The sequence below is a fragment of the Curcuma longa genome, chromosome 4 (assembly GCF_044706935.1).
Source record: "Curcuma longa cultivar G26 ecotype Majalengka, Jawa Barat chromosome 4, ITB_CL_G26_1.1, whole genome shotgun sequence".
Classification (NCBI taxonomy): Eukaryota; Viridiplantae; Streptophyta; class Magnoliopsida; order Zingiberales; family Zingiberaceae; genus Curcuma; species Curcuma longa.
In genome coordinates, this window is record NC_133864.1 from 12,745,114 (window position 1) to 12,768,297 (window position 23,184).

Here is a 23,184-nt window from a genome sequence, read left to right on the forward strand (position 1 = left end):
TAACATTGTCCTTGAATGTTAATACTTGACTAGGAATCATTTAGAGTAGTGTTCTCTATATCATCTCTCTATCGATTTAACCAATCGATTGATATAGATATGAATGATCTACTCAAGGACATTATTATACTTAGTTATATGACACGAATATCAAGTAAGTATAATAACCATAATATAAAATGTCTTTATAAAATGTAGAAAATATGATACAATGAATCTATACAACAACCATCAAATGATTGGCTCTATGGCTCTCACTAACATCGACTTGTTAAGTAGTTCGACCCCTTAGTATGTGTATGTGTCTTTTCTTTTTTTTATATATATATTTTTTTGAAGTGTCACCTAGACATTTGATGTGTGTTATCCCTCACAAATCGAAGACGAGAAGAAAACTTCAACGTTATACTAAATAGATAGATTTTTATCATGAATGAAATTTTTATCTCTTCTTCAGCAAAAGATAGAATCTGTCATTTCAGTGGTTCGACACGGTCCCCTCCACGACCTCTATGAAAAAGTAAATCGAAAAACTACAATGAATCATTATGAAAAGGACATTATTTCGACTTCGTGAAAATTCAATTTTTATCCACTCAATAAAAATAGTAAAAAGAATAATTAAAAAAATAGAATTCGACTAAATATTTGTTTAAAAATAAATTTTGAATGTGCATAACTTTTATTTTAAATATATTTAATTAATCAGATAAAGATCGTCGCTGCTGCATCTATCCAAACGTACGCCATCAAGCCATTGACCAATCAATGCATAGGACGCATCGGCCATTTGTCGCCTTCTGCAAGTTCCTCTTCTCTACACTGAGCTCCGGTGGTTGGGTGGCTGGCAATTGACGCTTGATAATTTTATCTTTCCCCTTTGAATCGGTCGTTCCAGAGTTCGCTATCGCCCCATCCCATGTTCTTGATTTCCGGAAGATATCCGCGTGGACTGACTGCCAGGCAACAGAAGGAACGATCTTGGCTCTCCGTATGCCCCCTCTTTTCATTTTATCTACTTTCTCTGGTCGTGCTTCTCTCCGTTGCTCTTTTCTTTTGGAATTTCGTTCTCGAGTGGGTTAAAGCAACCAAAAGGCCAGCAAAATCCTTTCTTCACTCCGAAACTTGGCTGGCTGAATCCTAGGGTTTCGTCGTCTAGGGGAAAAATTTCTCCTTTTTGGCGCTCGTATGAGATTCCAACCTTCTTGTCATTTTTTTTTTTAACTGGCTGAGTTGTTTCTGGAGATCTGAAGTGAGCAATTTGAAGGAACATTTTGGGGTGGGTTTCAGGGCTTTCTTCCTAAAAGATTTCCCCTTCGAGTCATGAAACCGGATTTAAGTGGTTGCGATCTGACATGAAAATTTCATCCTGCAATTGTCATTATCCCCTCGTTTGCTGCTCGAAATCGCCCGACGTCTGCGACCCGCTCAACTCTCGGAAGTCGCAGTGCAGTGGTGATCAAGATGTTGCTACGCCAATTCCTATTGTGTTGGAGGAAAAGGATTCGGATGAGAAAGTTGTGTTCGAACAGAAAAGCGCAGAGCATGGGAACTGTGAGATATTGCTTAAGAGCAGCCTAAAAAAGCCTAGATCACTAGATTCAGAGCAGGTTGTAAAGGGAAACGTTAAGTGGATGGATTTGTCAGGGAAGGAACTCGTTGAGATCAAGGAATTTGAACTTAGGTAAGTTCATTTTTTTACAAAGCCAGATTCTGATGCATCCTGAGATGGTTCTTTTTCTCTTAACTTTGGAATTAGCTGTCCAATAAGTTCACTCCTGTTTGGCAGACAATTATTAGTCAATTCCTAGTTAAATGTCATGTTATTCTAGTGTTCTACAGGGCCTACAATATGATATATTGATATGGTTTACCTTTTTCAGTCAAGCATCCTTCATGCTGCAGTAGAGATTAGCATTCGTTATTTTACATTCCATGTATTTTAAGTTAGATTTTTTGCTTCTTATCTATTGACCTAATCTCTAGAAGTAAAACCTTAATGGCATTTGTTGTCAATTGTTTATAATTCTCTCCATAATGTAGTTTTATTGTTGAAGAATATTACATCATCTTATTTCTATTGTCTTTGTGAATTTGTTTTCAATAGTTTTAATCATCTAATGGTTTCTGCCAATTTTGACAAGAATAATGCAAGAAAGTAAAACCTGCAGTAAAAATATTCTGCGACTGTTATGGAAACAATGTCAATAGTGTTCAAGGATGTAGAAGATATATATACATCACTTCAAGAAAATGATGTTTACTTGTTTGATTTTAGACTAAAAGTTGTTTTCTTTGAGGTATGGCAATTAGAATAACGGATGCATGTTGGAGATGGAAGAATGGAGCAGAAGAATGAGAAAAAAAATCACTGAGTTGTTTCCTTAGGCATACACATGCATAGGAATGATGTATAGTTTTATATGAAAATGATAACTGTATCTTAGTTTTCTTGCTCCTCTTTCTCATTCTTGTTGAATTTGTTCAACAGTTCAACTTACTCCACCAGTGCCTATACGATCCAACAACAACATGAACTTCTCCTTCGACCTCCTTGTAAATTGATGAAAGTTGCAATAAGACATTTTTTCTCAATTTTTTTTAGTTGTGTTCATTAGAGTTTATAGCACTATGCAAGTGCTAATAGTGTAGTCTAAGTGTCTAACATTGTTAGTATATCATTAAATGTTGCTTTAGAGCCCTATTCATGAGTGTCATATTCCCTTTCTACTCGAGTAATAGAATTTTATCCCTCAGCTTGGTGTAAAGCCGAATCTCACTAGGGTTGGACCTTTCTTCTTTTCCATCCATTAAAGGAAAAGCACTGGTTTGATACGAATGTCGGACCTCCACGCCCCTGCACTTCCTCTTTTCTTCACATACTTGAAGCACCCTACCATGTCATTGTTGTCTCTCGAGGATCCCCTTCAAGTCTCAGCTGAAACCACTCAAAGATTTTGTCACCCTTGAAGGTCTTCCTGGCATACAACTGAAATTGATACTTGTGGATTTCCAAGCAGACAATAATAACCTTCCCTTCATTGGCATTTGCATTGATTTCTTAATGTATCGGTTTTCAGTATAAAAACAAATTTTGCTTGTGTTTGAATTACTTAGAGCGCCACTGTTTATTAAATTTTGACCAAAGTTATATAGATAATTATCAACAAGTGCACAATGACTAATCTTATGTTCTTCTCTTAAGATGGAAAATCTGGTGATGTACCTATCGATATAACTTGCTGTTTGATTAATTAGTTTGCGCACTGTTTGATAGTTGGGAACTCATGATGCATCGCTGTTTTTTTTGTCTCTATCCATTGAATTACTTAGCTTGTTTTCTTTTTTTATTTTCACTATATAAGGTGAGGTTAAATGGCTGATTACAATCTGCCTTCAGGAATCAATGTGTTGTTCATAGATAGTTCTTCAAACTATTAATCATACGTTTCTGCTTAAACATCTCATGATAGATATTTTTCCAGTAATTTTGGTACTGTTTTTCTTTCTCGCAGCGAATCTGATGAAGACGATTATAACAGTGGCAACAGAGGATGCATTTGCGCGATTCAATGATAACAAATTCTTTGCTTTGGATGAACTCCTAGATTACCATGGATCGAATGTGCAGCTACTTGGAAAAACTTGATATCTTAGATCCTTTGTTTTCTGTGTATATCATCCTGAGATGATTATGCCATAAAAATCCAGTTTTTTCAGCTCATGACAATTTTGTTTGACTGAATGTGTTTCATTGAATTCAAGCTGATGGAGTTGATTCACATTGATAACGAACTCCCACTGGATTTAGTTAAGTGCAATTTATTCCAAATTATGGGATGTAGTTGGAAATAAATGGAGGTCCCTTTGGGTGAGGTAATAGCGTTTGTATTTTTAATCGTACCAATTTATATTACAAGAGATTTTAATTTGTAACTTTTTTCTAACTAATAATATTAAAGATTTAGATAATTTAGTTTTCTTTAAAATAAAAATAATTTAAAACAATACTGATTAGAAAAAGGAAAAAAGCTTTAAGATTACATAAATTATGTTGAGGTTCACGCAAGATCCACACGTTAGAAACGGTAGTGTCCCTACGGTTATAGGGCAGCAGTAGGTAGGATGTTTTAAGTATTCATGGTTTGATTGTAGGTTGGTGTGAGCATTCGGTTAAAATCGAACCGAACCGAACCGAATAAATCGAAAACCGAATAAATCGATTTTTTTCAAACCAACCGAACCGACGAATTTTCCAATAAAAACCGAATAAACCGAACCGATTTTTATCGGTTAATTCGGTTTTTAACCGAATTAACCGAATTAACCGAATTTTTTAAATATTATAAAAAATTTATTAATTAATTAGGGATTTATAAATTTAGTTATTTAAAATTTATAAATTATTTTTTAAAAGCGCATAATTCGGTCGGTTTATTCGGTTTAACCGAATAAGAAACTTTAAAACCGAAACCGAACCGAATTAACCGAATTAACCGATTTTTATAGAAAAAATAACCGAATTACAAATACGCCGTATAACCGAACCGAATTTTTTAATTCGGTCGGTTACAACTCGGTTTATTCGGTTTAACCGTTACACCATTGTTGCTCACCATGGTTTGATTGTAGGTTGGTGCAGTGGAAGTTAGTGCAGCGGTCACACATCAAAACTTCATTAATACTAATAATTTCTTTCTTTTTAATATCGATCCAACTAAATTAGAAATTAAGATAAATAATAAACATAATAACAACGAACATGTTAATCGGACGTTAAACAAACATAATACAATAACAATATTTTTACTCTCATGTATTTATGACTATTTTTTAATTTATTTTATTACTCTCCCAACAACAATAAAAAAAATATTGAGATGTGAAACAAAATATGATACAAAATATTTCGGATCATACAAATTTCTAAATTTTTTAAAGAGGTAGATCATAATATCCTTAATCATGAAAAATTAATTTTTATCAAAATATATTTTAATTAATTTTTAAATTTTTTAAAATATAACTTTTATTTGATAATTATTAAAAAAATATTCAATCTTTTAAAAATTTTGAAATTTTATATGTTGATAGAAAATATATTACATTTTCATAGAAAAATAATTTTAATAAAAATTTAATACAGAAAATAATAATTTTAATTTTATTATTATTTTTAATAAAAAAATTTTTATTACTCGTTTCAAACAATTTTAATAATAATATTCTCTTCTATCATCATCAACTATAATTTTTCGATTTACCTTCTCATATATGATCGTGAAACCATTGGGATGACAAATTTTATCTTTTATAGAAGAATGCAATCTCTCACTTCTTGTTCAGGGGCACAAAATATTGGTCACTTTATGCTTGTTCCAACGAATTGATTTTAACCTACAGGTACGCCTCGTTTGAACGAACTTGTGATTGTTTCACAGAACCTTCTATTTTTTTGTTGTTGATAATTCAGGAAGTGCTTATGTTGAGATCACCAATAGTTGATCTCTACGATTGTTTCGTCATGTGGTAATGTGATTCACTCAGATAATTGTATTTAGTGTTATTTTTCATAATTTTTTTCGTCAAATAGAGAATATGTATATTTCAGTCAAAATCGAATTGCATCAGTTGTTTTTGGAGAACCTTCTTAGCTACTTAAACAAATTGACGGACAGACGATTCTTCGAGAATACGGAGAGATGCAATTCTTGTTTTCTCATCTGCGTCTCTTTGAGGATAGAACCTTCTAGCCATTCTCTAAAATCTTGCACCGCACCCAATTTCTTCTTAATGTCCGATGTCTTTATTCAACGAAGGGATAAGATTACGTTGCTGATTCAGAGGACAAAAACTTTGCTTGAAATTGAACGTCTGCCATTTGGCATGTAGCATTGGACTAGTGATGTATGACAACATAGGGGTGTTCATATTATACGCAACCATTTGATTAATTAGTGAATTGGAACATAGATGAGATATCATCTCTCGCACAAGTTATCTATTCCAAAATACAACACGAGATATCTTCCTACTAGCCATAATAACTAAGATGAGGTGAAATTAAATAAATGCTCTTAAAGAGATGAATTTACATATAACTAGCCATCCATAACTAAGGTAGAAAAAGTGAAGTGAAAAAGTTATCCTCATCTATAAGCTTATATTAAATGCCCTTAAAGGAATGGATTCATACATAACTAGAACGTGAATAGGAGAGATTAGGCTTTCAGTGCGTAGCACTAACGGTGGGCGTATGATATTGTTGACGTAATGGTCAATGATCAATTTTAGGAGGTGATGATATGAGATCGATTCCGTCATGCATCTAACACTTGTGTACCTTTATGAACTTTCTTCATATTCGTGAGGACCGACTCTAGAAGGGCGTTGAGATAGCGAATAGGAGAGATTAGAAGTGTTAATGGATTGTATCAAATTCATTTGGCCATTTTTTCTTTTATTAAATTGTTTTTTGATATTGAATACAAAGAAAAATTGTGCTTGCACGCTCAGATATATATCTTCTCACTCACTTTGCTCGAGATGAACCTATGTGTCTCAAGCTATCCATTGTCATATTGTTTGTTATAATAATATGCCCCCCGGGTATAATTGAATTGGTTACAACGGAGTAGAGTTGCTGAAGTGGACAAGGATCGAATATCGACAAAATCATGAAATCGATCGTGTGAGACTGCTGGGGTGATGGATTCCACCATTTGCTAAAATTATAATAATAAGTTACTTTTATTGTTAAATTGTGAATTCTTTAATTAATTAATTTAGATAAGATGTAAAATAAAATATTAAAATTTTGTTTTTGTTAATTTATTATATATATAACTTTTCGCACTGGTATAATATAAAGTAAAACATTTGCAGTTATTTTATAATTTAGTAATATTTTTTAATGAATTTATAAATAGTTTTTAAAAAGGTGCTGCATGATCCATTTTTTATCATCGTATTTGAATTACTTCGCAGAGAAGGCTGACGCTGAGAAGCACCATCCAGAAGGGAGAGGGGAACTCCTTCGCTCTTGATTTACCCGAATTTTATACCGTTCGCTGATCGGACAATCTACGTTGACAGATACGGGTCCCAAAACGATCTGCATTTTGGCCCAATCATCTATGGAATGGCGTCGAATGAGAGTAAGAAATGGGGCGGTTCAGTAATCAGAGTGGCGCCTTGCGAAGGCGGGGTATTTTTATCAATTCTGCTTCTTTTTTCCTACCCACGTCTCCTGTGGCGGCGCCCGCTTCCACTCTTCTCCTAGGGTTTCTCTCCCTCCTCTTGGAGAGTTCAGAGCCATCCAATCCTCCTGGAACTGCTAACTCCTCTGCGCTTCCGACACCTGCAGATCATTTCATGGCGAAAGTCTCTCCTGCTCCTCCAGCTGACCGTATCCTTCTTTCCAATGGAATTGGTTCCTTGGTCCTTGATCTGATCTGTTCTTTTTTGTTCTGGTGATTTTCAATCGCTTATATGTTCAAAGACTTGATTTTGCTTCTGTTGTTGTTTTTACGCATTCGTCAGCGTTAGCTTTCGTTTTGCTGCTCTGGTGAGTTGATCTGTTTTTGTTTCTTTGCTTGGGTTGAGATACTTTAGAGTCGTCAAAAATAGTTTTTTTTTTTTTTAAAGCTACGGTCTGGTGCTACGTTGTACTTTATTTCTTGTATTCACCTTCTGTAGGTTTCCTTGTCAAAGAATTCGTGGGTTAGTGATGCTATAGCTTGTGAAAGAATAACTGTATATCTGATTTGTAAGTCAGTTTGCTATGTTAAAGCTTGTGAAAAAATAACTATATATTTGATTCGTAATTTCAATTTGCTTTTCAATCATACATCTGTATTAATAATCTGGAGAATCGGTTTGAGAGGGAGAGAGAGAGAGAGAGAGAGAGAGAGAGAGAGAGAGAGAGATTTGTATTTGGTTTGAAATAAGTATTATGCTTTCAATTTCAGCTATTCCTTAATAATTTTGTCGTAGAAGCCACAGATCTGATGCAAAAGTTATCCCTGGACTCCAACACCAAGAGTGACAATGTTTCAGGAGTTACAAAGAAGGTAGAATTCTAGCTGTTCTAATCATGGGCGTTTCCTTTACTTGCTTTTGGCGGGATGGTAACAGTATATTAATATATAAATTGATATTTGAATAAAGTTGTTGCTAATTGACTTTGCGTGTTTTTAAGAAGACCTCAGGAGGCCAGTATGCTTCAGCAAATGGAGGGAAAGTCGCTCCAATCCCTACTTATGAGCGTTCTCTTACTCCTCTGCTTCAGGATCATAAGGATGCAAGCATGTCCTACTTACCAAATGGATACCCTTCATCTTACTACTATGGAGGTTAGATGTAAATGCCTTGGATGATTTCAATAATCAATTCAATTGTCATGTTGTCTTTGTTCTGTTTTAGACCGTTTTAATTGGATGTTTGTGTTGTCATCATTGTTTTATATAGGTAATTCACAATCCACTTCTGCAGTAAGGATTGCATTGCATCTGCTTTTGTTTGCATAAGGATTGCATAGTCTTGTCTTCTGAAAGTTCAAGTCATGTCCAAGTTAATCCTAATCCGATTAATAACATGTTACCCAACAGATATACAAGCAATATAGTCTATGTATTCATTACATCAATGAGTATTTTTTATATAGATCACATTAGTTGGTTAACTTGCTTTTTTTTATGTGTGATTTATGTTTTATGCTTGGCTGTATTTGTATGCAACATTTTGTATAGGAAGTTGTGGATTTTGGGGAAGATGTAATAATTTTGAGTGACATAAAAATTTGTTTGTATTGTTATTTAGTTAAATTAATTTTATATACTATTGAAATGCAGTTTTTTATACATTCTGCTACATATTTTTGTCAATAGAACTAGTTTTTTTTTTTCTTCTTTCAATAAATGTGTCCGCTTGTTGTATGGTGTCTCGACTGCTTATGCTTTTTAAAACATTAGTTATCTGAACATGATCCATTTTTTTTCCTTTAATGACTTGATGAAATTATTCTAGAGTCTCACTTTGTTTTAAATCTCTTCAGTTCCAATGAGATTGTAGTGTCTCTCTATAGAAGAGTGAATATATTTGTGAACACTTCAGGTTATGATGGCTCAGTGACAGATTGGGAGGATTATTCTAGATATGTTAACCATGATGGAATAGAGGTGCCTTCACATGTAAGTTGTATTAAATCCCTATGCTTTTTTGAGTGTCTCATTTTGATGATAGCCTTACTACCTTATTGATCAATTTATTTTTTTAAATTTGAACTCACAAGTTGTTTTATAATTGTATATGCATGTCAAGGTTTTGATAGCATTTCTAATTTTTAGCAGGGGGTTTATGGAGACATGTATCATCATGGATATGGCTATGCTCCATATAGTCCATATCCTTCACCTGGTTCCCCAGTTCCAACTTTGGGGCATAGCAATCAGTTATACACACCCCAACAGTACCAGTTCCCAGCTGCATATTTCCAACCACTGCTACCTACAAATGCTCCATACGCAGCAGGCCAAAATCCTAGTTCCAAAGTGGATATTTCTACATCTATTGCAACTGATGTTGCTCCTACTCCAATAGATACAACAAAAGCTAATTCAAATGGTATTGCTAAAGGAAGTACAAATAACAACAATGTAGTTGCAAAAGTAAAACAAAGCCAACACAATACTGCATCAAATACAGGTGGTGTGGTTGGTAAAAGCACTTCATCTGGTGGACAACCATCTTCTTCAGGTTATCAAGATCTAAGATATGGGTTTGATGGCATGTGGTCACCTATTTCATGGTATGATGGTTCCGTATTCGCTGATGGGCAGCAGAGACACACTTCCACTAATAATGCGTCTTCAATGTCTCCTCATGTTGCGAATACTACATCTATTAAAAATCAGAATCTTCGTCCCCTCCCTCCTCTTATGGTATGCACGTCACTAATAGGTTCTGTTAACTGAGTTGTTTATTATGCATTTAAATGAACCAGATTAGTACTTCCTAATAATTAATCTTAGTACTCATAACATACCTTGCAACAAACCAAGCACTTGTCACTGAACTTTAACTTGGTTTAGTGTTCTGATTTCCAGAATCAAATTTAGCTCATACTTGGAGTCGTCTTGTTCATGTTAGGAGTGGTTCTCTTCCATTTTCAGATTTCTGTCTTCCATGTATATATATTTCCCCTACTAATTTAACATTATGAGCACTATTTCCCAGGGAATGCATACATCTAGATCAGCAGTTCCAGGAATGGTGAACAAGATGTACCCTAACAACAGACTGTATGGCCGGAATGGTAATGATTTCAGAGGCAATCATGGTTTCTATTCGAATTTGTATGACTCCAGCATGAATGGAAGATGGGTAATGCCCATGGGTAGCAAATATATGCCTAGGGGTCAGGTCAATGGTTTCTATGGCTCAAGTAATGGGAACTTGCAAGAGCTGAGTGAGCTTAATAAAGGTCCAAGGGGTGAGCGCTTTAGAAACCAAAAGGGGTTTGGGCTTGATTTTTCCCTTACAGAAAGGGAACAGAGTCTTCCTACAAATGGCCAGGACTCCTCTGCAGTCCTTGAAAACGATCAATACAACGCTGCAGATTTCCCTGTAACATATTCAGATGCCAAGTTTTTTGTAATGAAATCATACAGTGAGGATGATATTCACAAAAGTATCAAGTATAATGTCTGGGCTAGCACTCCTCATGGGAACAAGAAGCTGGATGTTGCTTATCAGGAATCGAAGGAGAAGACTAACGGATGCCCAGTGTTCTTGTTATTCTCTGTAAGCATTAATTTAGAAGTTGGCTCTTCACTTTTTATCATTTTTTTTCTTGTGTGATCGTTGATAATTTTGCTTTTGTATTATAGGTGAACACAAGCGGACAGTTCGTAGGTGTTGCAGAGATGGTAGGTCCTGTTGATTTCAACAAAACATTAGATTTCTGGCAGCAGGACAAGTGGATTGGGTGCTTTCCTGTCAAGTGGCATATTGTGAAGGACGTACCTAATAGCATGCTGAAGCATATCACATTGGAGAACAATGAAAACAAGCCAGTGACAAACAGTAGAGATACTCAGGAGGTGAGGAAAATTGTCTACTTCTATTCAGGTAAAGAATTATTGTTGATCACCTTTGTCTCTTTTCTTCAGGTGAAGCTTGAACAAGGTCTTGAACTGCTTAAACTTTTCAAGGAACATGTGAGCAAGACATCTATTGTGGACGATTTCAGTTTCTACGAGGCCCGGCAGAAGGTGATGCAAGAAAGGAGAACTAGGCAACCTCATCTTCAGAAAAAGGCACGACCTATTCCAGATCACTGATAGCTCAATGGCTCAGTTGTATTTGTTTCCTTTGAAATTCATGTCGAGTTTTTTCTTGGAACTTCCCATTCACAGTAGGATTGCATTGCCTTTGCCTTCGCAGCACTTATTTATATGATCTTCATCTCAGGCCATGGATGGAAAACCAGTCATGTTGGACGAGAAGGACAAGGATGCGGCAAACAGTAAGCCTGGATCACATAAGCTCATGGAAGTAGTTAAAATCTTGAAGAAAGATTCTGCACAAAGCGGGCTTAGGGTTGGGGAACTTGTTTTATCAGAAACAAACTGTGCCGCCGAAGCTGCCGGTGTTGCTCCTAAGGCTACTACTAAATCAATGGCTGAAAAGCATGCCGTCGCCAATGATGTTGACAAAGGTTACTAGCCACGACGACCTTCAATCAAGATCAAGATTCTATTAGTAATATTCATTAATAGGTCTTGCCTTGGCTTCTCCATTGTATCAAAGCTGTTCTCCTATCCTAGTTTCAAATTGATTTGTGTTTGGTTTCTTAAGGAATTCCTCAACGTAGGGCATTGGTGGGGTTGGGTTTCATAGGCATTAAAGGTAATCAATGTGTTCACTAGGGTTTATGGTGTGTATTTTGGTCTCTTTTATTTTGGCGTGAAGGATCTCTTTGGTTAGCTGGTGCCTAAATTGTGTTCCCCTCTCTTCTATTCTCATGTGTATCAATGGTCTATTGAAATGAATAAAGTTAATATTTTGGAGATCGGTCTGTACGCGTGTATGAGTTATGTTCTGGATTAAGGGAACGGATGAAGTCATATCAGCTGATATTCAATTTGGTATCAAAAACCATGTAGCATGATCTTTGAAAGACCTAACTTGAATAAAGATTGAATTGTACTTCTTTTTGTTATGTGCTTCCATGGACACTAATCTTGGGGGAATTGCAAGATTGCAGGAAGGCAATTAGTTTACTCAATGAAAGCTCAACGAGGCACTTCATGATATGCTAGAGGAAACTATTGCTTGTGGGGAATTCTCTCTAAAGATCCATGGTTGATAACCAAATAATCTATGAATGAGCTTTGGACTGGGGCTTACCAATAAACTGACAGTTATTGTTAAATACAAATTTTAGTCGAAGTGGCCTCAAACTAGGACCAAGTCATCAAAGACTGCAAACACATTATTGTTGTTCTTCTTTTGTCTTTAAGACTAATTGACTTGATCCAAAGTCTCCTTGACTTGACTGCAAACACAAATCAGTTGATGTTTGATAGACAGGATTATGTATTCAGTGAATAAGAACGAGATATTTACACCTTCCAGTTATTTGTCAGCCGAGATCATAAGAGAATAGATTGTGGGTGGGTTTGAATATGTACAAGAGATGATTGAAGGACAACTAACTAAGTTTTGAGTACAAGCCATTCAAAGCCATGTACAAGGGCTCAGCAGCTGTAGGCCTGGTCACTGTCCCAAAGAGAATGTCATTTGTAGTCAGGTAAGGATCGCCATAGAAGCGCAAGTTAGTCTCCATCCTGGTTGCTACGAAGTTGCTTTCGAGTGAAACTCCAACAAAAGCACCTGCCAAATACCAAACAAATCAGGATGGCTGGCTTACTAGTGAATTTTTAGCTAAATTTTCAAGGTACTACTTAGAAGTGGACGACAATATTGTTGAAACACTTCGACAGAAAACTTGTTGATCTGCAGCGCAGATCGAGCTGTGATGTTAATCATATGTCAACTAGCAAATACACCTATAAATAGGCAGTTCTAACTTATTTTTATGAAATACAGACAGCAACCTGTCATCAAGACTTAGAAAACATGACTATTTTTCTGTTATTTGCTTGGGACAAATTCAATTTATGTCTAGTAAAACTTCTACTCAATCTTCATCTATAACTTGAAAAGTCTGTTAATAGTAACTTTACCAGCATGTTACTTCTGCTAGTGGAACAAAGTTATCAACTGGTAGTGTCAATTATATTGGGGTTTTCAATCAATGAAGACACAGCATGTAACTAGTCAATGATTTAGAGCATACTTTGGAACCAAACTAACAATTATCTTAGTCATTTAACGGGATGCATGCTTTGTGCGCAGTATTGAGGAATTACTACCTTTGCTACAACTGTATGTATAACACATGCCAGATCCTTTACTGCCAGCTCTGACGTCTGCTTCAAACACTCTCCCTACTGGTCCTGCAGCAGCACTCAAGCCTGCGCCCACTGAGACATGCATGTTGCTGCTAAATGCTTTGACTGCTCTAGAGCCATGAAGCACAATGATGAAATCCGTAAGCTCGCCTCCCATCTAAGTTTCAAATAAATAAAGAAAAATTTAAAAAAAAGAAGCAAATGTGATATCAAAATAATGATGAAATGTAACCATTTTATTTTTAAATAAATAAATATATATACACCCCAAGTAGTTAATTGGTATTCCTTTTTTTTTTGTTTTTCAGAAATTTCCACTTTCATCATATGGCTTATTTACCTATTGAGAAGAACAGGGAATGGCAGTTAACTACTACAGTGGCATACATATAATTTCCAGATAAGTGCTTCACTAAGCATTTTAACATGAGTGTAACAACAAAAAGAAGAACAGCTAACAATTTAATGCTTACCTGTGCTCCCCATCCAAGACCAACAGATAGAATGGCAGATGGCGCAGACCATGATCCATCAACTCTTCGAGAAACTACAAGACCACTACCCACCTTGTAAGTAAGAAGTGCACCAGCTTTAATTACTGTCAGTATGGCAAGTCCTTTTGCTCCTTTAAGGATAGCCCAGGGAATTGATTTCTCAGGATTTAACCTAGCAACCTGCATGTTAGACAAAATGTTGATGTGTGGCGCATGATATCCACATTCCGAAACTGCTCATATTTGATTTAAAAGATATACTACAAACTACAATGAAATTTTCAAACATAGAAGTTATAGGATTGGGAAACAACACCTGACAATAACTCCTCAAGGTACTTGTGGCCTTGTATATTTCATACTCCATAGACATGCCGACAGGAAAATTTAACCATCCTCTCATGCATGTCCAGTCAGTAACATCATGTTTAGCTGACTGCACAGAATTACTATTTGAGACAATCAGTATGCTCTGCAAAGGATCAAGCCTGTCATAGCAAGAATCACAGACTCTTTGAGGATTCCGTTCTCGGAATTTGACTGGTAACAAGCACCTCCCTTTTGTGCATTCTCTGCAAAATAGACAACCGCAAAAACGACAGTGATGTCTTCCTCGGGTGATGACTGTGAAAGGGGAATTGCATTGCATGCAGACTCTTGAATAACTATCAGGGATCCATTCGGGCGGATCTGCCTCAAGCGTATGTTTGAATGCACCACAGTTAATAGCTTCTACATCAAGAGGTGGTGCGCTTGGCACACAAACTGATGGATGCAAAAAACTATCTCCATTTGGTCCTATACCGAAAAATGATATGTCTGAGCTTGAGGATTCATCTGAACCAGAGGTTAGCTGAGGTTGACTAGCACTATCTGCTTGGTTTCGCCCCACAAGAATTGAATACAACCCAGTCAAAACATTCTTCAAGTTCACTTCAGGATTAGCTCTGAGTTGGGTTCTGTGGAAGGAGTTCTGACTTTGATTGCATTGGTCGAGAAAGTCATCTGATGATGATTGGAATAGACCATCATGTTTTGGCAATCTCAGCCCCGAAGGACCCTTATCAGGATCAACCAAGTAGTTGCCACTCTCTTTGTCATGGTAACCACCCAAATCTAACTTTGACAGTGAGGAGTATGAAGATTTTTCGTTAAATGCCATTGTCACCATCGATTATTTGGGATCAATTCGTGAGACAACAGAGTATTTCCTGCGCAATCAGATTCTAGGCTATCATTAGTTTGTAAAATCAACCCTTTGATAAACATGATCACAAATAATATGAAATCACCCCTCTCTCATATATAACTCAAAAGAGAGAGGGAATGACAATAATAAGATTTTCTGAGATATTAAGGTATAAATGGAGCATAGATTCACGAAATGATATAATTTCCTTAGTTCAAGTGTGTTCTCCAACTCAGATTTGATCATCAAAGGAACTTTTTTTTTTCTTCCCTTTCTCACCCATAATTCTGGGCCTTATGGCCCATTCACGAAATCGATATCCGTGAATGAATCTGAGAAGAAAATAATTACTTTTTTTTTTCTTTCAAAATATCAATCCTCCCAAATACTCTAAATCGAAGAAAAACGACAAGAACCCTAAAATTTTACTATGGCAACCAAAAAGCAGAGGCAAAAATTCTCAGGAGAAAATCAGAAGAACATAGATACTCGGTTGCGTCTCACCAATCGGCAATCGGCGATGATGCTGGAAGAAGGCTGATGAACGGATCGAGCGATGAGGAGGAAAGAGTGTTGGTCGTCTTCTCCTTTTGGTTCTGAAATTGATTGGCGGGGAAGGGAAGTAAACGATGGCGGTGCGGTGGAGCAAGTCACCGCCGGCACGGCAACACGACAGAGTAGCAGTTTGACCGTCAAGCTTGTTCCATCTAATTCTATCCTTTTAAAGGATCCATCTGATTTTCTTTAAAAAATAATAATAATAATAATAATAATAATAATAATAATAATAATAATAATAATAATAATAGGTAGATCAAACTTGTGTTATGCATAATCCAGTAAATACATTTTTGATATAAAATTATTAATTTATTAGAAATGCAAAATAAGTTAATAGGAGGCTAACAATTAGCTAAAAATGTTATTGTTCCTATTTGAGATCATCTACGGATGAATCACCGACTGATGATGATGAAATCATGTAAGACTCGCAAACGGTGGAGTCTCCTATCAAACTGTAAAGCGAAGGAGGGTTAGAATAGAGGCAAGCGGGTGCCTTGGTTTAATCACTCTAACACTTAAGTCAATTAACGGACCGAAGATGCAAAAGAAGAAGAAATCTTAGAGAGGTAGAGTGTCGATTGTGTGTGTGCGCGTACCTCCGCCCGTGAGAAACGAGATTATTATATGGAGTCATTGGGAAAATGTCCCATCAGAGGAGATGTCTCATCTTTGGTAAGGAGAATATTTCATGGTCATAGTAGTGAAAGGTCCTATCATTTATGCTTAGTACAGTCCCAGACCATGCCCTGTTAAATCATGCAGTATTAATGAGGTAGGTGAGTTATCCTCAAATATTATATCTGTTCTTCTGACGGTGGTTTAACAAGTTGAGTGACTGAGTGAAGAAAGTAGACTTCAACAGGACTGTGCTGACTAAGGAGGAGATCTCTATCTGGGAGATCTAGGATTCACTTAGGAGTAGAGCTAATTGAGCACTGAGTAGGACACCGAGTGGAGCATTGAGTAGGTCATGTGGTCATTGGACCAGGGAGCCAGCTGCAACTTGACCACTGGGATAGAGTGGGGAGCTCGAACGGTCGGACGATCATTGAGAGAAGAGCTCAGGCGATGAGGAGAGCTCGAGTAGTTACTGAAAGGAGAGCTCGGGCTTAGAGGGTAAGACCTTGAGTCAAATTAAGTGATGTGCCAAATTAGTTGGAGGGTTGGGCACCAAACTGAATTAGTCAGCTATGGGGATCGAGTTTTGTTTTTGTCATGTCGATACCAATAAGATTAGATCTTGATTTTTTTTTACACGTATCAATCCATAACAGTTATCTTTTTAAAAAATAAGATTTTTATTAGGAATAAATGAAAATTTGAGAATTTTGTTGATAACGTTCGCCGCTGATTTCCGCAACGAGCTGACCATTGACCAAGACGTTACAATTAGGCAAAGACCTGGTTCGCTCAGCCGATGAGTTGGCAGACAGCTGGCATCCTCTTCGACAGTAACACTTCGCCCTCTAAGTTCTCGCTTCCCTCCACCGTTCGTACCTGCAGAGTCCAGTAGGGAGCGGACTGGCGGGTACCGGAAGGGTACGAAAAAAGAGGCATCTAATACCAACCCAACCTGATGTTTGCTGACGCGGAGGCTTCACCCACTCGCCATTCCCTCCTCAATCATTGCTGGGGAGCCCGATGCATAGTCGATAAAAGCCCATCGTTCACCGCAAACCCCAACCCCACCCCACCCGCCACAGCACCTGCGGTATCGACAAAAGAGGAAACAACGAGAAGGGGGAGGAATTCTCAGAGAGATCTACAGGGAGCGAGGCAGCAAGAAACCTTCGGTTTTTTAGTTTTGACCGAGAAATGGAAGCTTCTACACAGCCAGAAGCGGCGTCAAAACCACTGCCAAGGATCGCAGCGAGAGGAGACGGGGAAGAAATGGAATCCCCCGATCAGAGAAGGTAGCTTCCCATCTTCTCTTCCTCCTCCTCCTCCTCCTCTATCGGCGTTTCTCCACCAAATCGGTATGTGCCCCTTTTTTTATTGGGAGAAATTTAAATCTAGGAGTCGATCTGAATACCTGATTGTGTTTCTAGGGAGAAATTTTGATTCTAGATCCAGGCGAAGCCTGATTCTGGATCCGTTTTCTTCGTCATGTCGACTACGTTGATTAGTAGCGGGGCTGAAGCCTCCGTGGTGGCGACGGCCGCGGTCGCAGCGGAGGTGGAGTTCGCGTCGTGCGACTGCTGCGGCCTCACGGAGGAGTGCACGCCGGCGTATATCGCGGTTGTGCGGGAGCGGCATGTTGGGAGGTGGATCTGCGGGCTCTGCGAGGAGGCTGTGCGGGACGAGATCAGCCGCTCGGAACTCCTGATCTCCACGGAAGAGGCCATGGGCCTGCACGCCACCTTCTGCCGGAGCTTCAGGTCCGCCGAGGAGCCCGCGGTCGACCCGGCGGAGCAGCTGATCGCGGCCGTCAAACATCTCCTCCGGCGGAGTCTCGAGTCGCCGCGGGCCGTGCGGTCGACGCCGAGCAGCCCGCGGACCGGCGGTGGCCTTAGGGCCCGGTCCAACCTGGTCCGTACCGGGAGCAGCGGCTTTCCGGAACTGCTTGGTTGAGACTGAAACATAACGTTGTCGAGATCACACAGAGGCCAAACAGATGAACAGGAACGATACAAAAAAAATCCAAATTGCAAGGAAGAGCCTATCAACAAATCAGCTTCATGATCCGAAGAAGAATAGCATTTTAGGCCAAAAATCTAGGTAATTTTTCCACCTCAATTATGCTCGACTGTAAATGCTAGTGTTCAAAAAGGAAAGGATTAAAAAACTATCTGTGGAGCACAAATAATAATGGCTTCTGATTATTCTTCTGTAGATGCACGCATCGATCTAACACTACACGGATACATATCTTCATTCGTGCTTCAGAATATTCTCTCGGCACGACAGATTAATTTATGACTCATCAGTCTATCAGCATCCTTTAGAAAATCCGTCACGCCCACCAGATGGTTCTAGTTATTATTCATTCTCCTTCCACCAGTCTTCATGACAAGTAATTGATGGAAGTGGAGATCTGAAAGAAATTCTGCGTACCCATCTTTTCATTATGATAAAATATATAGAGAGTACATGAGTATTTTTAGGCTACAAATTAAGATGAATATTTACATTCTAATAATGCAGAGATTATTTCTATAATCTAACAAGGTAAATATTTACATCTAATAATAAAAGATTTATAGAGATTATTTCCATAATCCAGAGATTATTTCCATAATCTATCACACCCCCACAGTCGAAGCGGGAGGTTGCCGTACGTTGAGGCTGTCTCGAAAATCATCAAAGAGTATGCGCGGAAGTCCTTTAGTGAAGATGTCGGCAATTTGATAACGGGACGGAACATGGAGAACACGCACCTGTCCACGAGCAACTTTTTCGCGGACGAAGTGGATATCCATTTCAATATGTTTAGTGCGCTGATGTTGAACGGGATTTCCTGAGAGATAGATCGCACTAACATTATCACAATAAACCAATGTGGCCTTATGGACCGGATAATGGAGTTCCAAGAGAAGGTTTCGGATCCAACAGGATTCGGAGACAACATTAGCTACCCCTCTGTACTCGGCTTCAGCACTAGATCGAGACAGAGTAGGTTGACGTTTAGAAGACCAAGAGATTAAGTTGTCTCCAAGAAAAACACAGTATCCAGAAGTGGAGCGTCTAGTATCGGGGCATCCACCCCAATCAGCATCAGTGTAAGAGATGAGACCAGAAATCGAAGATTTGTAAAGATGTAAACCATAGTCAAGAGTGCCCTGAATATATCGCAGAATTCGTTTGAGAGCATTCATATGTTCACCCTTCGGGTCATGCATATGTAAGCAAACCTGTTGCACAGCATAAGATATATCTGGTCTCGTAAATGTAAGATATTGTAATGCTCCGGCTAAACTGCGATAATGTGTAGGATCCTCATAGGGAGATCCAGAAGAGACACTCAGTTTAGCCTTAGTATCTACCGGTGTGGATGATGGCTTACAAGAGGTCATGCCGGCCCGTTCAATAATGTCCTCAGCATATTTACGTTGACAAAGAAATAACCCATCCGCATGCCGTGTAACGGTAATACCCAAGAAATAACTGAGAAGGCCCAAATCTTTCATAGCAAATTCAGCAGCAAGGAGGGACATAATAGATTGGCGAAGTGCATCAGATGAGACAGTGAGAATGATATCATCAACATAAAGAAGAATGTATGCCATGTCATTTCCTTTTTGATAAATAAATAGAGAGTGATCAGATTTGCTATGGGAAAAACCAATGGTGGAGACAAAGTCAGCAAACCTTTGATACCAAGCCCGAGGGGCCTGTTTAAGGCCATATAGAGATTTCTTCAATAGACACACATACTCTGGATGTACAGGGTCTTTGAAACCCAACGGCTGATGCATATAGACGGTTTCATGTAACTGACCATGCAAGAATGCATTTTTAACATCTAACTGATGGATGAGCCAAGATTTTGATAAAGCAATACTGAGAACGGTCCGAATAGTAGCTGGTTTCACCACAGGGCTAAATGTTTCATCATAATCTACACCAACTTGTTGTGATCTGCCATCACCAACAAGACGAGCTTTATACCTCTCAAAAGAACCATCAGATTTCTTTTTATGACGAAAAATCCACATTGAACGAATAACATTAACATCAGAAGGACGAGGCACCAACTCCCACGTCTTATTTTTAATAAGAGCATCATATTCATCTGACATGGCCGCTTTCCAATTCGGGTCGGACAAGGCAGCTTTTGGGTTACGGGGAATAGGGGATGGTGTAACCGATGATGTCAAATTGAATTGATGTTTGGGCTTAAAGATCCCATGCATGCTGCGGGTTGTAATGGACCGAGGCAATGCTTGGCTTGTTTGGTTATGATGTGGGCTAGGTGAAGAGACTAATGGATGTGTTGTTGTAGGTGGATTGGGTTGTGGAGAAGTGCTGTTGGACCCAGATGAAATAGATGGGTGAGAAGAAACAGGTTCTGGGTGGGGTATGCTTGGAGCCGATTGAGAAGGGCGAACTATAGTAGACTCTTGTTCTTGCTGATGAACTGGGGTAGATTGACTGTGAAGATGATGGTGCAAAAGGGGATGCAGACCGTCACTCAAAAAATCATAGGAGTGGGAAGAAGGAGCATGCAGGTTCGCAAACGGGAAGTTAGACTCATCAAAAATGACATGTCTAGAGATAATTATTTTACGACTAGACAAATCATAACACTTATATCCTCTATGATTGAGCGGATATCCCAAAAAAACACAAGGGGTGGAACGAGCTTGTAATTTATGTATTGTGGTGGAGGGAAAGAGAGGATAACATAAACACCCAAAAACTCGTAAATGTGTATAGGAAGGATCCCGATGGTAAAGAAATTGAGTTGGGGAATAATTAGAGAGTATCTTGCTAGGGAGAATGTTTAAGAGGTATGTTGCCGTTTGGAGGGCATGATGCCAAAATGATGGTGGCATAGAAGAGTGAGCAAGAAGAGTTCGAATCAAGTTATTGATTGCTCGAATTTTACGTTCGGCTTTGCCATTTTGTGGAGAAGTATGAGGGCAAGAAAAACGAAGCACCATACCATTAGTGTTACAAAATTGCTTAAAAGTCTCGTTATCAAATTCCCTCCCATTGTCACATTGAAAACATTTAATATTTGTCTCAAATTGGGTTTGAATGAGTGCACTAAAAGACAAGAAAATGGATGAAACTTGTGATTTTCTTCCAATGGGAAATGTCCATAAGAAATTAGAGTAATCATCCAAGAGAAGAATATAATACTTATGACCTGCCGAACTTAAAATTGGTGATGTCCATAAATCACTATGTATTATATCAAAAGGTTTTGTAGTGCAAGAATTTGAAATAGAAAATGGCAACTTAACATGTTTCCCAAAAATGCAAGATTGACAAACAGAAAAAGATGGTTGACAGTCAATAAATTTATTATTCCTAAGTGAGCGTAAAACAAGTGCACCCGGATGCCCCAATCGATTATGCCATAAAGCAGGAGAAAGAGCTGCAAAGGTTGATGGAGAGGTGGATTGATGTCTGGTAGTGGTGGTGAGAGGATATAGGTCCCCAGTGCTATCACATCTCATTAGCGGCATCCCTGTCTGAGAGTCCTTCACAGAAAAACCAAATTGATCAAACTCAATAGAAACATTATTGTCAATGGTGAAACGGCGCACAGAGATAAGATTTTTAATGAGTTTAGGGGCATGTAGGACATTTTTCAAAGTTAAAGGTGGGTGAGGTGGGGAAAGGAATTTTTGTCCATAACCACGAATTGGAATTTCCTGTCCACTGCCAACAATAATATTTTTGTTATTGCTCATATTAATATAAGACGAGAGAGTACCTTGAGATGCAGTCATGTGTGAAGTTGCACCAGTATCCATGTACCAGTTTTCATCAGGAACATTTAGAGATAAATTGTGCATTGCTGCATCAATGTCAGTAGGTGCATAACTCGAAGGAGGCGACACTTGGGCACTGTATGCTTGTGGTGGACGATTGCCAAGAATTCCGGGTTGACGAGCAGGAGGTGGGCGAGTCCATGAAGAGGTGGGGTAAGGACAAGGGGGAGCAACCCATGCTTGTTGTCCCCAAGACCCCGATAGTGGGTATGGTACCCACTGGTTATGGCTGCTGCTGCTGCCACGGACGATGTTGTTGTTGTTGCCATGAACGCTGCTGTTGATGTCCACCGTTGTGGTTGTTGCTACCACGACCTTTTCCTCTACCGCCATCATATTTTTTTCGATTATTGTTGTGGGTCTGACCACGTTTCTGACCATTATTGTTGCGGTTTGATATATTTCCAGAACGTGATATCGAGCTTCGGCCATAGCTAGACGCAGGATCAATGGAACCGTTGGTGGTGAGGAGGGCGGTGTCGGCAGCATTGGAGGCGACGGCTGCCTGTTTAGCCTTTCGAGTTTCCTCAAGGATTAACCTCGATCGTGCCTCATAAAAAGAGGGTAAAGGATTACTCTGTTGAATGAATGTAGCAACACCATCGTAGTTCTCATTTAACCCTGCGATTAATTGAAGAACTAACCGTTGATTTGAAACCGGTGCACCGACGTTAGAGAGTTGATCGGCAAGCATTTTGAGTTCTTGACAATAGGCTGAAATATTAGGATAATCGTCCATCTGAACTTGAGTGAATTGATTTTCTAGGTAAACAGCACGAGAAGTTTTGTTATCTTGGAAAATATTTTGCAATCGCTCCCATGCTTGTTGTGCAGTTGAATCCGGTTCTAAGATGGTGTGCAAGAGATCGGAGGAGATCGTACCATAAATCCATTGAAGAACTATTGCATCCAAGCGCGACCATAATGCTTTCTCAGTCTCGATAGCCTCTTCTTGTTCCGTCTCGGTTGACTTTGATTTCGGTGGAATAATATGATCAATAACTTGATATGCTCGG

General features: G+C 38.5%; 4 protein-coding genes across 11 annotated transcripts; 3 read left to right on the forward strand and 1 right to left on the reverse strand.

Moving 5' to 3' along the window:
• Window positions 1–796: 796 nt before the first annotated feature.
• LOC141826052 (uncharacterized) lies at window positions 797–3,791 on the forward strand. Its single transcript, XM_074713305.1, has 2 exons — window positions 797–1,684; window positions 3,516–3,791. Exons 1-2 carry the CDS (start codon window positions 1,356–1,358, stop codon window positions 3,574–3,576), a joined length of 390 nt encoding a protein of 129 aa, XP_074569406.1. The 5' UTR covers window positions 797–1,355; the 3' UTR covers window positions 3,577–3,791.
• Window positions 3,792–7,248: 3,457 nt separating this feature from the next.
• Window positions 7,249–12,071, forward strand: LOC141826656 (YTH domain-containing protein ECT4-like). 5 transcript variants are annotated; one of them, XM_074713926.1, is made up of 10 exons: window positions 7,249–7,408; window positions 7,996–8,072; window positions 8,201–8,354; window positions 9,115–9,191; window positions 9,348–9,624; window positions 9,706–9,941; window positions 10,237–10,803; window positions 10,890–11,102; window positions 11,172–11,318; window positions 11,473–12,071. In XM_074713926.1, exons 1-10 carry the CDS (start codon window positions 7,375–7,377, stop codon window positions 11,725–11,727), a joined length of 2,037 nt encoding a protein of 678 aa, XP_074570027.1. In that variant the 5' UTR covers window positions 7,249–7,374; the 3' UTR covers window positions 11,728–12,071. The 5 variants fall into 5 exon arrangements, with proteins under 5 accessions (XP_074570027.1, XP_074570022.1, XP_074570024.1 ...); XM_074713921.1 differs by having other exon boundaries at window positions 9,348–9,941; XM_074713923.1 differs by having other exon boundaries at window positions 9,351–9,941.
• A 494-nt stretch (window positions 12,072–12,565) lies between these two features.
• LOC141826871 (uncharacterized) lies at window positions 12,566–15,841 on the reverse strand. Its single transcript, XM_074714185.1, has 5 exons — window positions 15,666–15,841; window positions 14,289–15,183; window positions 13,952–14,152; window positions 13,440–13,635; window positions 12,566–12,897 (listed from the first exon to the last, which is right to left on the reverse strand). The coding sequence occupies exons 2-5, from the start codon at window positions 15,141–15,143 to the stop codon at window positions 12,716–12,718; spliced, it is 1,434 nt and encodes a 477-aa protein (XP_074570286.1). The 5' UTR covers window positions 15,144–15,183; window positions 15,666–15,841; the 3' UTR covers window positions 12,566–12,715.
• Window positions 15,842–17,423: 1,582 nt separating this feature from the next.
• On the forward strand, window positions 17,424–18,723 carry LOC141827886 (uncharacterized). Of its 4 annotated transcripts, XR_012601722.1 has the most exons (3): window positions 17,610–17,701; window positions 17,774–18,443; window positions 18,559–18,723. XR_012601722.1 is itself a non-coding variant. In XM_074715227.1 (2 exons), exons 1-2 carry the CDS (start codon window positions 17,541–17,543, stop codon window positions 18,294–18,296), a joined length of 543 nt encoding a protein of 180 aa, XP_074571328.1. In that variant the 5' UTR covers window positions 17,424–17,540; the 3' UTR covers window positions 18,297–18,557. The 4 variants fall into 4 exon arrangements, 3 of the variants coding, with proteins under 3 accessions (XP_074571328.1, XP_074571327.1, XP_074571326.1); XM_074715227.1 differs by lacking the exon at window positions 18,559–18,723 and having other exon boundaries at window positions 17,424–17,638; window positions 17,852–18,557; XM_074715226.1 differs by lacking the exon at window positions 18,559–18,723 and having other exon boundaries at window positions 17,563–17,638; window positions 17,774–18,557.
• Window positions 18,724–23,184: the final 4,461 nt, after the last annotated feature.